This window comes from Montipora foliosa, chromosome 9 (genome assembly GCF_036669935.1).
Source record: "Montipora foliosa isolate CH-2021 chromosome 9, ASM3666993v2, whole genome shotgun sequence".
Classification (NCBI taxonomy): Eukaryota; Metazoa; Cnidaria; class Anthozoa; order Scleractinia; family Acroporidae; genus Montipora; species Montipora foliosa.
The window spans coordinates 30,306,129-30,323,628 of record NC_090877.1 but is presented as its reverse complement, the minus strand read 5'-3'; the positions used below and the strand labels follow the sequence as shown (position 1 = coordinate 30,323,628).

Sequence of the window (17,500 nt, the reverse complement as noted above, 5' to 3'; positions counted from 1 at the left end):
TGTAGGTCTGCTGTTCCTGAAATCAACTTTAGGTGTTGATTTTAAGCTGTCTTTGGTTTGTTTTGTAGCAATCACGTGACCTAAACTTGATGTCTGCTCAGGAAAAGCAAATGGAAGTTTGTGAAGTGTGTGGTGCATTTCTAATTATTGGTGATGCACAAACACGAGTAGATGATCATCTACAAGGAAAGCAGCATATGGGCTATGCCAAGATCAAGAGCACCATTGAGGAACTTAAGGTGATCATCTCACAATTTTAACAGTTTTACTAGATGCTAACCAATGAATACAGGAGTTATGTCAGTTGAGTCTTAATGGAAAATCAGTGGATGAAAGGCCATTTCAGTTATAAGTGCATTGTCGGCAGTATCAAAAAATCTTGTTTGCCATCAATAATACGTCTCTCATGGGTTCTTAAAACAAGACTGGCATTTTAAAACACGCAATTTTTATATAAACGACATGTCATAGTCTTGACCAGAAGTCTGAAATGTCTGTCGTCTTCTTCCCTCGTCAGTCTTCGGTATTCCCTTGATCTACTGTAATAAACCCGAGGAATGCTTTTAAAATACCAGTAAGTTGCAAATAATTTTTTTGTTTGTTTATTGGTTTGATTTGTTGCCAGAAACGGAAAAATGAAACTTCGGACAAAGATGGTAAAGAAGGTGAAAAGAAACCTGAAAAGGAGCCAGAACGCAGTCGTGACCGTGACCGTGACCGTGACCGTGACCGTGACCGTGACCGTGACCGTGACCGTGACCGTGAACATCGAAGGGACCGAGACAGAGGTCGTGACAGGGACCGTGAGAGGGACGCTGACAGAGATCGGGACAGAGACCGTGACCGTAGGAGAGACCGTGAGCGTGGAAAGGACCGTGATCATGACAGAGACAAGGACCGAAAAAGGGACCGTGACCGTGATAGGAGCCGTGATCGTGACCGAAGCCGTGACCGTGGCCGGAGTCGTGACCGTGACCGGAGCCGTGATAAGGATCGCGATCATGATAGAGATCATCGTCGTGACAGGGACCGCGACAGAGATCGGGACCGAGATAGAGAGAGACCCAAAGACAAAGACAAGCGCCGAGATAATGACGACAAACGACATAGAGCCAAGGTTGAAAGTGACGATGATAAAGAAATTGGTAACGAAAAAGCAGGCAAAGTTGAGGTTTCAAATTTGGAGACGACGAAAAAAGAAGAGTCCCCTTCCGAGGAAAAAGATAAGTCCAGGTCCCGTAGTAGGTGAGTACATCGCTTACGCCAATTGGAGAGGGGCGGAGGGGAGGGGAGGGGGTTGTGTTAAAGTTGGAATGGCGCATGGAAGGGGGGAGGAAGGGTAGCTGTATTGTTGATCATACCCGGCACCGTGCGAGCGGGAAGATCTGAAGCCTGCTTTGACCAGAATATCAGAGCACAACGGAACAACGAACCTTGAGGTACCCAATGCAGTTTTAAAGTGTGAATTTAAATGTCATCAGTTCATTATTTGTGCAAAAGTATGTCAGGAGACGCTAGCCATCTTGACAGAGGAACTTAGCAAGGTACACATACTATATATTAATGTTCTGTTTCAATAATTTTCATCAATAAAAATGTTCACTGAGTTCAATACAAGGTCATTTTTTGCCACTTTCAAATTAAATTGTCACTTCTGTTTTTTTTCCAATCTGCGAAAAATCCGCTAATTGCAACACTGGAAAACAAGAACTCAAAAAAGGATCATCCTCGCAAAGTTATCGTTTCTTTGCTTCAGTCGACGTGGATGATGTGTTTCAAGGTAAACTTTCTGTTATGTAAATCAAAAGATCGCAATAAGAGAGCATGGAGATTTGCAGCATGTATGACATCGCCGTTCGGCAAGCGAGCACTGGAAAGCAAGGTACCACTTTTTTGTCGATTTTGGTCAGACTTCAGTAACTTATATTTCCAGTGAGTTTTCAGTCAGTATCCCGTTTCAAGGAGATAATAGAATTCATTGGTTCCTCTCCAACGGAACAGCCATCCAGGTATCCGGCTTGTAAAAGGTATTCTCTCAGGTATTTCAGACCATGCATGATGTGTATTGAAGTTCCTATCATCATCTGATAGGTCTGCGCTATGCGTTTATTCTGCATGACTACTGTTTATTAGTTAAATATGCTTTACTCCGCACATTGTTGGTGGGACCTCCTGAAATGTTATTTATTGATATGCGACTTAATGAAAGCAAATCCAATGTTTAGAGTTGCAGGCATTCCAGGCATCCTATTGATTAACGGTTACTGCATTGATTTCTCTGTTATAGCGCCGATCATTCGGGTGTTTCATCTATATTTTTAGCAAGCGCCCTCAGGCAGCACATGGCCAATTTGGCTTCATTTTGGAAGGTGTGGCACTTGTAGTTTAAAAGGTCTTTTAGTTTGGCGAAGTCGACTATAACATCACAACTTGCCGGCCTAAACCCACGTTGGAGGACCAGAGACTATTAATTTTCTTCAATTTCGCCTTCGTTTTCCTCCTAATGATGTAAATACCTGTTGAATCAATGCGGTTCTGGACGCTTATTATTTTAGAAGTTCAAGACAACTTCAGTCTTTCAGGGATCAGTTTTGAATCTCGGTCTTTTAGAGCCAGCATTGTGCTAATCAAGTGGTTCGAAACTAGAACCAAACGCATCTTGAAAGTTAGAGTGGTCAAGCTTTGCTTAATCATTGCATGTCATTTACAGGTCACGTGAAAGACAGGATGGAAACGGGCAGAATATTCGCGGGTCCTCAAAGACACGTTCTCGATCCAGATCCCCTTTGTGAGAGAAACAAGAAGGAACATCACTGTACTTGACAAGAAGACGCAAGAAAGCCATGCGCACGATTTCTAAGAAAAGTTTTCATTTCAAGTAGGTTAGTTTCAGTTAGTAAACAATCTTATTTAGTTGTATCAACGCGTATTGAATCTAGTGGCACGTTTTTTGTATTCCTGCGCATAGTGCTTTAATAAATTGTAAAAATTCTTTTTTCGTTTCGGTATTGCTTTTTTCTTTTTTGAGATGGTCGACGGCGGGAATTTTGGCATCTTGGGTAAATATGGCGATGTTTCCAGTTTTGTGCTCACTTTGTTAGTTTACCCATACCCATGTTTTGCAATGAAAAAACTTGGAACTGGCCGAAAAAGTAGAGCGCTTGAAATCGTTATTTTAGGCATTTGTATTTGTACCCTAAACTCAAATAAACGTGTTTAATTGACGATTGGTTTGCCTTGCATTGTGGTTTCAACTCCGGCCCGACTAATACTCCCGGTGTTAAGCTGCAGTGTTTGGGACGTTTTCCCCGTTTCTAAAACAGTCTAAAAAAACACCTTTGCGATCAGTATGTGGTTTCTTTCACTACGACACATTTATGACTATGAAGGACCGGTTATATAAGCAAAGTAGAACTTAAACCGCGCTTTACCGCTGGAACTTTCGATTGGATTGCTTTAAGATGATAAGTCTTCCTTTCTTTCTTTCTTTCTTTTTTTTTTTTTTTTTCGTTCTCTTTGCTCTTGCCTTCTCGACAATGGACAGCCTAATTTACAAATTAAAATTGGCCAAAGTTGAAATGACTCGGCACGCGGTTTGCTTTAGGACCGAATAAACTCAGTTTCTCGTCTTTGCCAGACAAGAGTAGAAATTTTAACCTGGTTGCCACTGTCAGATCGTTAATGGCCCAGTTATGGCTGACGTTATACGGTCCATGTGTGACCTTGGAGCACAGCTTACAGCCAAGCTGGAATCAGCTATGTGGGTTTTTGCTGAGGGGGAAAGCCGGAGGACGTGGAGAAAGAGATGCTTCCGTGAAGCATACACTGGGTTGCCTGTGGTACGTGTTACAGAAAATCAGAAGGCACTGAATTGTGTGGTATTGAACTACAGCATTCCAGTCTCTGAAGAATAACAGATAAAATAGAAGCGAGAAACATTGGCTTCTGGGCTGACGTGTGGATAATTTTCAAGTTCCCTCACAACTTCTTTTCACTACAAGTTTAAGCGTGCCCTCTGAGCATCTGACTAAAGTTTACTGAAATTATCCCTGTCTGGCGGGGTTAGTATCTGGATGGGTGAGCTGAACAATATACCCCTTCATAAAACAGAAGCATCGGACCGAAAGTACTATTAACGCTAACAAATGCGAACTCAGCAAGGTAAAGATTTTGTTAGCTTGCTTTCTGCAAAACAAATATTGATGCAAAAGTAAACGAGATGCTTCTGTGAAGCATACACTGGGTTACCTGTGGTACGTGCTACAGAAAATCAGAAGGCACTGAATTGTGTGGTATTGAAATACAGCATTCCAGTCTCTGAAGAACAACAAATAAAGGAGAAGCGAGAAACATTGGCTTCTGGGCTGACATGTTGATAATTTTCAAGTTCCCTCACAACTTCTGTTTACCACAAGTGTGCCCTCTGAGCATCTGACAGCTTTCTAATACTAAAGTTCACTGAAGTTAAGCCCCTGCCGGGCGGGGTTAGTGTTTGGATGGGAGACCAAGACAACATTCCCCTCAAAAAACAGAAGCATCGGACCGAAAATACTATTAACTCTAACAAATGCGAACTCAGCAAGGTACAGATCCTGTTAGCTTGCTTTATGCAAAACAAATATTGATGAAAAAGCAAATAACTATTGATGCACAGTTTCCAGAAAGAGCAGAAGGAAGTTTCCCGGACGGTCGATCGAGAATAAAATATTTACGACATGAAAACAACATTAATTTTGAACCGTGAATATAGAATATAAAAAGTTACGATCAGCGACAAACATTTTGGGAGATTTTTGCTACGTTCAAGTAAATTGCAAAATCGAAAGTGACATGGCCGGAATTCAGCGGATGCTGTGATTAAGTTACCGCGGCATGTTTACTCGCCAAACAGTAAAGCATCTGTCTCAAATGATGGCAAGATACCGGGTTTTTGTAAGTTTCTTTTTCTGGCAAGTGTTATAAAGTTTGACAATGAAATGAGCGAAGTCAAAACAAAGATCACAATCGCCCAACTCTTGTTTATGCAAAGTCAAAATTTACTCTCCAAGACGCGTACGACGTTATTATCAACAGGTAATTCCATCATTCTGGAAATAGCAGCTACTTTATTATTCATCTGCGTCACAAGTTTTCACTGATTTTGGGGCTCATTTTGTTGAAACTCAAGCACACTTTCAACAGGCCTGTGAACCCTTCCTGCTTACAGAGCAATACTAAAAAACTTCTCCCATATCACATTTCAACCTTAAGCTCGAAAATTCAATACACAACATGATATTATGATTCACAAAGGCAGAAAATACCACAGAATCCTTTTCCAGCGAAAGTTTTATTAAAACAAACAACATATTTGCTCTTAGAGGCGAAAATCTCTTCCTATTTCATTGCGTGCGTGAAGACAAGAAACTCAATTGTGTCAAATTACCATGTACTTCAGGTAAATAATGCTCACTTTGATTTCGTCTCGACGGGCGATAGATTGTTGTCGAAGTCCAGTACTCGTCGCTTTTGAGATTCATGCCTAGTTTATCCAACTGACTTTCCATTATTGAGCTCCATAAGGGTATATTTTGTTTAAGAATCCACTAAAACGCCATTCGCGTTACATGACTTTCGACGCCATTGCAGGCTAAGTTAATGATTCTACTGTGTCCACCAGAGAAATCTACGCAGTTCCACTACCCTCTCGATCCTACGAAAATACGCGCAGAAGGCTCTATGCACAAAGACACCACTTACCAGGGGAGTGACAGGCAAGACTTTTACCGATACGGAAAAAAATACTAAAAAAAAAAAAACGGAAATCTACCTACTTTCCGACTGGGTTTGCAACCCAGTAATAACTATTGATACACAGCTTTTAGAAAGAGCAGAAGGAAGTTTCCGGGACGGTCGATCGAGAATGAAATATTTACGACATGAAAACAACATTAATTTTGAACCGTGAATATAGAATATAAAAAGTTACGATCAGCGACAAACATTTTAGGAGATTTTTGCTACGTTCAATTTTGTTATTCTATTTTTCGCTGCACAAATAAATCGCAAAATCGAAAGTGACATGGCCGGAATTCAGCGGGCGCCGTGATTAAGTTACCGCGGCATGTTTACTCGCCAAACAGTGAAACATCTGTGTCAAATGATGGCAAGATACCGGGTTTTTGTAAGTTTCTTTTTCTGTCAAGTGTAATAAAGATTAACAATAAAATGAGCGAAGTTAAAACATAGATCACAATCGCCCAACTCTTGAGGATGACCATTTGTTTATGCAAAGTCAAAATTTACTCTCCAAGACGCGTACGACGTTATTTATCACCAGGTAATTCCATCATTTTGGAAATAGCAGCTACTTTATTATTCATTGGCGTCACAATTTTTTGCTGATTTTGGGGCTCATTTTGTTGAAACTCAAGCACGCTTCCAACATACCTTTTTATTTTCGTGAACCCTTCCTGCTTACAGAGCAATAGTAAAAGAATTCTCCCATGTCACATTGCAACGTTAAGCGCGAAAATTCAATACACAACATGATATTATAATTCACAAAGGCAGAAAATACCACAGAATCCTTTTCCAGCGAAAAATTTATTGAAGCAAACAACATATTTGCTCTTAGAGGCGAAAACCTCTTCCTATTTCATTGCATGCGTGAAGACAAGAAACTCAATCGTGTCAAATTACCATGTACTTCAGGTTCAAACCCTTTCCTGAAGAACCTTTTCCTTGAATAATGATGCACAAAATAGTCGACAAGCTTTCTTTTAAATATATAATTCTTGACTGTCACATTTTCAATTTTTTTTTTTACCTGACTTTCTTGAACCCATAAGTTACCAGATAATTTTCCATTTGGTTTCAGTGTTCTACATAACAGCACAGTCTTAATAAAATCTTAGAAATACAGCTCACTTTGATTTCGGCTCGACGGGCGTTAGATTGTTGTCGAAGTCCATTACTCGTCGCTTTTACGATTCCAGGTATTTGTTCTCACCACCTGCCTAGTTTATCCAACTGACTTTCCATTATTGAGCTCCATTAGGGTATATTTTATTTAAAGATCCACTAAAACGCCATTCGCGTTACATGACTTTCGACGCCATTGCAGGTTAAGTTTATCATTCTACTGTGTCCACCAGAGAAATCTACGCATTTCCACTACCCTCTCTATCCTAAGAAAATACGAGCAGAAGGCTCTATGCACAAAGACACCACTTAGTAGGGGAGTGACAGGCAAGACTTTTACCGACACGGAAAAAAAAATGGAAAACACCCAACAAATGCCACCCTTTTTCCGACTGGGATTGCCATACGGCAACCCAATTAAAACCATCGGAGCAGAGTAGAGAAGTAACAAACTCAACCCTTTCGATGCCAGTTGATTTTGAGGTTTTTTACGGATTGGCTGGCTGGCTGGCTGGCATTTCGCGTCGATTTCGTGCTGTAAATCGGTAGCCATAGTGATCACAGGCATCCCGTCATGCCCACTTTCACGCTGGTTCTATATGTGTTCGCGTATTATTTTTGTGGTAGAGCTCTGCAACACTACATACTATGTCACCGGGTTGAAAAGAGTGTAATAGCCCTTTTCACGGTTAGTTTTTCTCATTTGCATTACAATGTAATCTAACGTGGGTGCGAGGCAATTTCGGGTTAAAACTACAAAACAGCCTGAAATTGCCTCACATACATGCTAGATTACATTGTAATGCAAATGAGAAAAACTAACCATGAAAAGGGCTATTCCGTGGTGACAATAGTTCCGCAGCGCGTGCATACCTTACAAACGCAAACAGGTCTGTTGGAGGCACATTTCTTGTCAATCTTTAAAACACTTCAAAGAAAGAAAAACCAAACTTACAAAAACAAAAACCCCGGTGTCTTGCCATCATTTTGACATAGATGTATCCTTTCCTAACCACAAGACATGCATCAGAATTCCGAATAATAACAATAATGGATTCGTGCTTCTTGAAGAAAAAGATTATGTAAAATTCTGGGGAGTGCTAATTGACAAGAATCTAACTTGGAGGCCTCATATTGATTGTGTTGCTTCGAAGATTAGCAAAATAGTAGTTATACTCGCAAGGCTAAGACATCATGTACCTCTAAAGACGCGTTTACACGACAGAGGAAAAATGGCACGGGTCCGATAAAAAGTGGCACGGTTCCAATCATTTTTGTAAAGAAACAGTGAAAAGTTATTGTGTAAACGCGCCTTAAATATCCTTCTTCAAATCTACCGCTCCCTGATATTTCCGTACACGCTCTACGGTATACCTGTCTGGGGGCAGTCAGCTCAGCGTGATTTGAAGAAGATCCTTACCTTGCAAAAACGTGCGCTCAGTCTTATTTTCTTTTCCAACAAAAGATCTCGTGCCATCCCTCTTTTTATTGCTTCGAACATTCTTCCTGTTGATATGCTTTACTTTGAAACGGTTTCCACTATAATGCATGATGTTTTTACTAATTCAACACCTAAGAATATTCGTTAGCTTCTTATTCATTCATCTGATATCCATGCACATAATATTTCATATTCAGGAATCTAGAGTGGGTGTGAAGCTTAAATCCTTTTCTGCGTTTGGTGCGAGATTATGGAACTGTCTACCCCCCGACTGGTGTAAGCTAACGAAAATAGTATTTAAAAGAAAACTTCATAAATTACTTTTCACTGTACTTTGGATTAAGGACGATTATGTTGACGCCTGTTCTTTAATATCAAAATTTAATACCAATAATTATTATACTTTATAGCTATGTATTTCGCTCTGTAACTTCATATTATAATATATTTTAGCTTACAACTGCGTATCATAATCCTGTACTACACTATTAACATTAATACCAACAATTATTGTATCTTATAACTGTAGTAATATTGTAGACTAATCTTGTAATCCTTCAACTTTTATTTAATGTTTATTACTAATGTCCGCCAAGATTAGCTAATGTAAATTGTGTGAATAAAATCAAAATCTGTCAAATCAATTTGTTTCGCAAGTAAACATGCAAGGCAAATTGATCATGGCGCCCGCTGAATTCGATATCACTTTTCGCTTTTGCGATTTACTTGTGCAGCCAAAAGAACAATAGTAAAATCGAATGTAGCAAAAATCTCCCAAAATGTTTTCGCTGATGTTAACTTTTAATATTCTCGGTTCAAAATTTCAGTTGTTTTTGTGGCGCAAATTTTGTCGCTGGTGGTAAACTATTTTATTCTGGATCGACACTTCTGAAAACTTCCTTCTGTTCTTCCTAAAAACTGTATATCAATATTTGTTTTGCATAAAGCAGGCTAACAAAATCTGTACCTCGCTCAGTTCGCATATATAATTATCGGTCCTAAGTTTCTGACGGCAAGTCGTATATTTTGAGGTCACCCATCCAAATACTAACCCCGCCCGACAGGGATTAACTTCAGTGAATTTTTGTCTTAGAAAGCTGTCAGGCGCTCAGAGTGCGCGCTTAGTTGTAAGCGAACTTGAAAATGATCAACATGTCAGCCATGAGGCTAATGTTTCTCGATTCCCTTTTACCCTTCTTCAATCTTTCTGGGTTTAGTATTTTACTAGTAACCACATGTCTTCTCAGGGGGCTATTTACCTAAGACATCTTCCAAGGCACTATAATGATCAAGAGAAGATTTAAGAGCCAGTCTCTGTAAGATCCTCATATCGAGTTTTGCCCACAAAATTGATTTCGCTCATAATTTTCCTGTAGACTTCCTTAAATAGGTATATAACAAATATGAAACTAGTTTTTTTGACTAAGTTTCTTTTGGCACCGCATAAGCCCGCCGCACAAGGTGAGGAAAGAGCTGAGCAAACTACCTCGCGAGGCGGTTTCCTCAGCCGTTTTCTCACCGTCAGCCATCGTGAGAATCGAGTTGAGCTTGGTCAATGAAGCATCCAATAAAAATACATGGCATTCTCACGTGACTTCAGTAACGTCGGAATTTCTTCCTCCGACACCATCCTGAACCGCTGGAGTCACGTGAGTATGCCATGTATTTTTATTGGCTGCTTGATTAAACCAAGCTCAGCTCGATTCTCACGATGGCCGCACACATTAAGGAATTTGTCTCGCGAGGCCAAAAATATCAAACATGTTTGATTTTATCCTCACGGCTTCGCGAGGCGAATTTCTCACCACAATTTCCCCGCACACGTGAGGAAACGGCTGAGCAAACCGCCTCGCGAGGGAGTTTGCTCAGCTCTTTCCTCAAGTGTGCGGCGGGTTTTTAAGGACCTGAGATGCTTGTGAAATATGCGAATTTTAACAAAATTCAACCGATTGCTCCAGATAAAAGAGCGCGTCCCAAAGCTTCCAGTTTACCAGTTATTTCAATTGAACCTTTATCTTTAAAATAATACAGGTTAGAATCATGGACACTTTTTTGTATAGAAAATCCGAGGGAACACACTTAGCCCCGAAACATGCGATTTTAGCCAAATTCAGTGGATTAAATTTCAAAAGTGGCTCACACTTACTGGCTCTCCTGCATATCATTGTGTAGTTCCATCCTTCAGCTACTGAATTGTGTTAAATGTTTTGGCCGCCATTCAGTTTTGGTACAGGGGTGAATGGTGGAACTTGCCCTACCTAACCATTTCGCCAGCGTTTCTCCATCGCGAATGTCCAGAAGGATTGTCAGAATAGAAAGCGAGAAATCGTGTATATGCCAGTCGAAAATTGTCCATTCCTAAAAATGGTATACTTTCAATCACTGTTTTCCATGTGGCTATGGTTTTAACCCAACGAAGAAGGGACACAAGGCGGTGAACGTGGACTTATTTACTGTCCGCCATGTTTTTGGAGGGATTTGTGGAAGGTAAGGAATCCGGAATGCGGAAATCTCTCAAATGCTCACCTGTTAGTCCTTTTTTATTTGTCGAAAATCATTTGGCATTTACAATATTTTTTTCATCTCTCACTTTTAATTATAGGATATTAAGCAGGAAATCTCAGAAGTCTTCGTAGTCTGATCTAAGCAAGGGGGATTGCCAATCGAGACTTTCGCTACTATCATGTGTCTCAATCCTAATATTGAGATACCTGAAACTGATAACCTATAATTCAAGTGAAATAAAGAATACGCGTAAAAACTCGCTGAACAGTCCATATGTGAAGTGTCAATATGTCATTTTAAGCTTATCATTCCCTTGATCAATTATTATTTAAACAAACATGAAAACATCTCATTCGTCAACTTTTTTGTTTGCCAAAAATTAACATAAATAATATCTCACATGTAGCGAACTAAAGAATGAAGTTTGTCTTTTATTTCATATAAATCTTCCATCAATACTATCACAATTTTTTTTTTAACAGAAACACATTTATGTTTTGAATACGGAAGTTAAAATTTAAAAGCAGGTTATACTATCATGATTTACTAAAGGCTGTTCGTCTTACCATTAAAGAAGTGTTAGGAGCTTGGGAAGCGCTTGATACAAACTCTTGCTTCAGCATGCTTAGCCCTGGCTTTACCAAATCTCTACAGTGCCTGGCATCGGCTAACTTCGTTTTATCAAGCTGTTTGTTGAGAAAGTTTGCTAAAACAGAGTTTTTTTTACATCAAATTAAACAATCTTTTTGGTTTGTTCAAAAGGCGGATAACAACATCATAGAAACAATCGTATAGAACTGTTCAGTCACGAAGATATCTAGCTATTATATTCTGACTTGCGACAGTTTATCTCGGCTTTACGGCTTAGTTTATTTCTCTGCTGAATGTGTACAAGAACACTCTTCGAGCATCAATGTCAGCTTGTCACCAAAGCACCTGCTTCCTGTCCTTGGACTTGAAAGTTATGCCGAAGTGCTTGCAGAGTGTTTTAAGCATTACAACGTTGAATGAGGCAATCGTCTTCCTTTTGTGCAAGTCGCAAAGATTATATACGTCGTAGTATATTGGATACTGAACTGACAGACTTTCGTACACCTACCCACTTGTAGTAACCAGTCATCCTCTTGAATCAAGTCATCTATATCAACTAGCCCAGGTTGGTTACAAGGAGGCCCGCTTACTTGTTTTCGTTTTAAAGCAGACAGCCTCGAAAAGTATGATTGCACCTGGTTTCTTGTTAGCCATTCCTCTCTCGAGAATAGACGTTTGTTCTCTTCTGTTCGAGCATTTCGCGTGTCCATTGAAACCTGCTGTGGGTCGGCTTTCTGTCCAGATTATTCCCCGGTGTCAAATCGCGCCTTCAGATAATCCTTGACATGAGGAGAGTATCTTTTCCCTCCTATCCTTGGTTTTTGAAGTGCCCAACCCATTGAAAGTGATGAGTTTGCCACAGAAGAAATGTGCACCTTTGGTTTGGGACAATTCTCCGAGTGGATAGTAGAAAATCGTGCTGCCCAATCGCGCCGAAATTTATCGTATGTGGATTCCTGGCTGGTTTTAATCTCATGTTGTTCATAGTCGAGATGACTTCGTAGGGAATCAAAACTCGTAAAGCTCAGAGAGCAGCCGGCCTGTGGACATGAAAACATAGTCGCACGGCTTAACGGCTCAAAATCCTCTTCCTGGCAAAGTTGCAAGTACTGACTAACCATTGTAGACCTCCTGACTGTTGAAATTAAGTCGTTAGTGATTCGTACAATTTGTGCATTATATTTTAGGAATGTTGGGTAAATTGCTTTAAAGCCTGTGGAATAGTCATTTTGCAGTAAACATTGCGTGACACGCGACTCCTCTAACTACTTGAACAAAACGAAGCAAATGTGAATGTTCCCTATACTTAATTTACCCTTTTTCCCCAGTATTCAGTGCTTGTGGAAAACAGAATGTGCCGTAGTCATCTCAAGTTTGTAACCAAGGCGGGGCAGTGCGTCATCTGTAAAGTGCTACAAAGTATCGCAACTTTCAACCCTTGGTTTCAGACGAAACTGGATGGCCGCTAAATGTATTAGAATGATTCAGTAGCTGAAGAATGGAACTATACAAAGTTCTGTACTGTTTTGACAACTTATTTTCTATAATTACTTATATAACAGCTGGAGTCACGTTTGAATAGCAGTAAAATCTCGATTAGGGGTTTTGATTGGCTGTTGAAATTACAAAGAAATCAAACCGGAAGTGATATGCAGATATCCGCATGGCCTTTGATTTTAGAAATTCTCAAGCGTGAAAGAGCTGGGTTGCAGAACGTGTAACAGGAATTGTCTTAAAAACCCACCCATTAGATTTGCTTTGTAACAAGGCAAAGGAAGAAGAGTATTGAGAGATTTGCAATTTTTTTTCGGGTTAAAAGTAACGTGGGATGATAGTTTGCTATCGCGTATTCGTATGTTAAGTAATGGTCCGGCTAAGAAGCAGGCAGCCCAGCGGCAAAAGTACTTAGAAGCTGCGAAATATTAATTTTTAATTTCACTCCAATCGAGGCATCTGATTGGCTAATATCGGAAAATGTCGAAAAAAGATGAGAAAAAAATGAAAAAAAAACCTTTTTTGGATTTCTTCTTCCCCATGCCCTTGATCTCTGTCTCTCGGCCAAATTTGGGCATTGTTCTATGCGCCAATCAAATGGCGCATAGAATCTTGACGATATTTACAAACATAGTTTTTGAAGGCATAATGATTTGTTCTACGAAACAGAATCTAATTTTTTAGACGGCAAGTCGATTACATTTTTCATTGAAATTCAAATTTCGCGTTTTTAGCTGCTTACACCAATGGGAACAGCCGAACTTAATTTGATTAAAAATGTTGGCACATTTTAACTAACCGACGCTATTGCCGCGGGCTATTGTTTTTCTGCCTGCTTTTTAGCCGGACCATTACTTAAATCCTGCAAAAATTCAGGACTTCGCTAAAAGCTGCTAAGGCTAGGTTGCAGAATACCCGGCCCACTAAATGTCTTATTTAAAAAACTGCCACCGCAGTGCCATGGTAGAGAAAATGATATTCATCCAAACAACTCTGTTCCTAAACCGGGTATTCTGCAATCGCTCCTTAGCGGTTCGGTTAACTACACTTTTCACGAGATTGTATGAAGAAGGAAACACTCATAAAAATATTCAAGGTCCGCAGCCAGGGTGAAACATAGTTGAAATTTAAAAAACTATCTCTGGCTAAAATGATTAAAAACTACGAGCTTTCGACTGCCGAACTGCAGTCTTCGATGGGTAAAATGAATGATAAGAAAGCGATGAGAAAATTTGAATAAAAAGCGTAAATTGTGAAATAATAAAAATGTAAATGGTTATGAACGTTTGCTAAAAAGAATGTTGTATTGCCCAGGTAACGGGCAAGAATTGTTATCTGCGTTAGGTGTCACTCTGGTATGCCACGCTTCTTGTGTTTTTGTGGTTCTAAAAGTGCCTTTGTCAATAATTGACGCATTTTCAAAATCAATGGCGTGGTTGTGGACCAGGCGTGATTAGCAATTCTAGAACCTTTGGCCGCAGTTTTGGTGTTTCTCAAGTGTTCTTTTTTCCGGGCCAGGCTCTGCCAGTTTCCCCAATATAACACCACGAAGAATTTGTACAGGGAATTTTATACACGACGTTGGTCTGAGATTCCATCGAAGGTCGGAATTTCGGTGCTGGGAACTGTTGTTTTAGAGTGGTAAATGGTTTGTTTACAACGGTGACATCGTCACGGTGTTTTTTGAGGGCACGTGTCAAGAGTTCAGTTACTCCTTTGATGTAAGGAGGCGGAAGCGAAAGACTTGCGTGGCTCGGTTGGTTCAACCATCTTGAAAAACATTCCAACAAGTTCCTCTGGGGATACGTTTTTGATGAACTTAGATGGATAACCGTTGGACTCCAGAGCTGCATGAAGATAATTAAGTTCCCGATTTTTTCCTTCGGAAGCATTGGATAGATTTAGAGCTCTGTGCAGGAGAGTTGATGCTGTGCTGACCTTGTGTTGACTGTCGTGATGGGAATTAAAATCGTAGTATCTGTCTGTATGGGTGGGCTTCCTGTAAAGATCAACAACGATGACTCCATTTCTACTGGGAGACCAGAGTGTCGAGAAAGGAGATCTTTCCGTTGCATTCGGTCTCGATGGTAAACGAGATGTTTGTGTCAATTGAATTTAATGTGTCATGGAAGGCTGAGACGTTGTCTTTTCCAATGATGCAAAAACTATCGTCAACGTACCTTTTCTAAATTTTGGAGGGAACGGATGAATTACTGATTGCGGGCTCTTCGATCTCCTCCATGCAAAGATTGGCCACAACGGGGCTGACAGGACTGCCCATCGCACAGCCATGGAGTTGTTTGTAAATTCTGTCATTGAAAATAAAATAGTTGTTGGACAAGGTGAATTAAAGAAGTTTAGTGATGTCATCAATGTCCAGATTTGTCCTTGAGGAAGGAGTGGCATCTTGTTCAAGTTTCTTTGTTATGTACTCACACGCTTTATCTACGGTGTACAGTGACAAAACATCAAAAGAGACCAAAACTTCGTTATCATCAATCTTGATATCAGATAATTCTTTGGAAAACTGCAAGGAGTTGGCAACAGAGTATCCGTTACGATTTTGAAGGGGAGAAAGGATATTCGTTAGAAATTTGGACGTGTTGTAGAGTGTTGAGCCAATACAGGTGACGATGGGCCTCAGAGGGTTCCCTTCTTTATGGTGCTTAACAGAACCGCGAATCGCTGGTGGTGTGCCATCAATTGAGTGAAGTTTGCGGTATGTTGGTTCATCTATCATTTGCTGTCTCTTTAAGGAAAGAAGCATAGCGTTCAGTTCACGTTCAATTCGGCAGGAAGGAGACGTGGAAACTACTTCATAGGTGGATCTTTCGTTGAGTAAGGTTTCCATCTTGTTGTCATAGTCAGGTCTATCCATGACAACAAAACAATTCCCTTGTCGGCCTTCATTACGATTCTGGACTGGTCTTTCTTAAGGTTGTTTAAGGCTTTTCTTTCCTCTTTGGAGACATTATTGTGTGCCGGTAGTCGTGCCCTATGAAGAACGGCAGCAGAACGTGTTCTAACTGCATCTTTGGAATCATCAGGCAGGTGGTGGATGGCAGCTTCGATTCAGCGACGATGTTCTTATGTGGTATGTTAGTTGGCGTTGGGGCAAATTTAGGGCCTTTCTCCAAGAGAGATCGTTCCTCTGGTAAAAGTGGTTTCTCGGAGAGGTTCACAACCCAGTTGTTTTTGTCGATGTCAGCTTTTTGAGAACCAATGCTATTCAAGTTAGCGAGTTTCTTGGCATGTCTGGAATTGATGTTATTGTGAAAAGATGTTGCTCTGCTTTTCAGGAACGACATTTAAGTCGAATAGGTGTCCTCGTTGATCAGAGGACAGTTCCCGCTTGGTGTTTTTAATGTTGTCCTTTGATGATTGGATGTGATCGTGGCAAATGCTTTCTGCCCAGCCTCTTGGCGTATACGTAAAATATTGACCGCAGTCCCTGTAGATAAAGCGTGTGAGTACATAAAAAAGAAACTCAAAGACAAATCTGGACATTGATGACATCACTAAACTTCTTCAATTCACCTTGCCCAACAACTATTTTATGTTCAATGACGGAATTTACAAACAAGTCCATGGCTGTGCGATGGGCAGTCCTGTCAGCCCCGTTGTGGCCAATCTTTGCATGGAGGAGATCGAAGAGTCCGCAATCAGTAATTCATCCGTTCCCCCCAAAATTTGGAAAAGGTACGTTGACGATAGTTTTTGCATCATTGGAAAAGACAACGTCTCAGCCTTCCATGACACATTAAATTCAATTGACACAAACATCTCGTTTACCATCGAGACCGAATGCAACGGAAAGATCTCCTTTCTCGACACTCTGGTCTCCCAGTAGAAATGGAGTCATCGTTGTTGATCTTTACAGGAAGCCCACCCATACAGACAGATATTTAGATTTTAATTCCCATCACGACAGTCAACACAAGGTCAGCACAGCATCAACTCTCCTGCACAGAGCTCTAAATCTACCCAATTCTTCCGAAGGAAAAAATCGGGAACTTAATTATGTTCATTCAGCTCTGGAGTCCAACGGTTAACCATCTAAGTTCATCAAAAAACATACAGGCTAAAAAAACTCGATCCTCGGCAACAAATGTATCCCCAGAGGAACTTGTTGGAATGTTTTTCAAGATGGTTGAACCAACCTAGCCACGTAAGTCTTTCGCTTCTCTTCCTTACATCAAAGGAGTAACTGAACCCTTGACACGTGCCCTCAAAAAACACCGCGACGATGTCACGGTTGTAAACAAACCATTTACCGGACTGCATAACTGTACAGGGAAGCCGTCCACTCCAAGTGGCTTCCTCCTCTCTCACTGTGTGTACATTTTCGAAAAGATTTTGCATTAAAAAGAGGCCAGTATCCTTTGATCTGTTGTGAGTTTAGAATAATTTATAAATCATAAAAACATAGATAATGAATCAAGATTTCACTGTTAAAAAAAAGCAATATTTGTCAAAAAAAAAATTCGTGCAGGGGGTTTCACCTCGGAAAAAAAATTCCGGAACAAGCAGTGCGCGAAAAAAAAAAAAACTGAACCAGCTGAAAAT

The 17,500-nt window shown here is 40.3% G+C and overlaps 2 protein-coding genes across 3 annotated transcripts in view; one reads left to right on the top strand and one right to left on the bottom strand.

The window, feature by feature from the left end:
- LOC137970114 (luc7-like protein 3) overlaps window positions 1-3,225 on the top strand; it is a 7,229-nt gene extending 4,004 nt beyond the window's left edge. The window contains exons 2-5 of one of the 2 annotated variants that reach the window (XM_068816593.1): window positions 69-239; window positions 626-735; window positions 766-1,245; window positions 2,711-3,225. In XM_068816593.1, coding sequence (XP_068672694.1) covers window positions 69-239; window positions 626-735; window positions 766-1,245; window positions 2,711-2,792 — 843 coding nt within the window. In that variant the 3' untranslated portion in view covers window positions 2,793-3,225. Of the gene's footprint in view, window positions 1-68; window positions 240-625; window positions 1,246-2,710 lie in introns of both variants that reach the window. The other variant, XM_068816592.1, reaches the window with a different exon arrangement.
- A 12,056-nt stretch (window positions 3,226-15,281) lies between these two features.
- Window positions 15,282-15,812, bottom strand: LOC137971707 (uncharacterized). Its single transcript, XM_068818486.1, has one exon. It carries the CDS (start codon window positions 15,810-15,812, stop codon window positions 15,282-15,284), a length of 531 nt encoding a protein of 176 aa, XP_068674587.1.
- Between the last annotated feature and the right edge of the window lie 1,688 nt (window positions 15,813-17,500).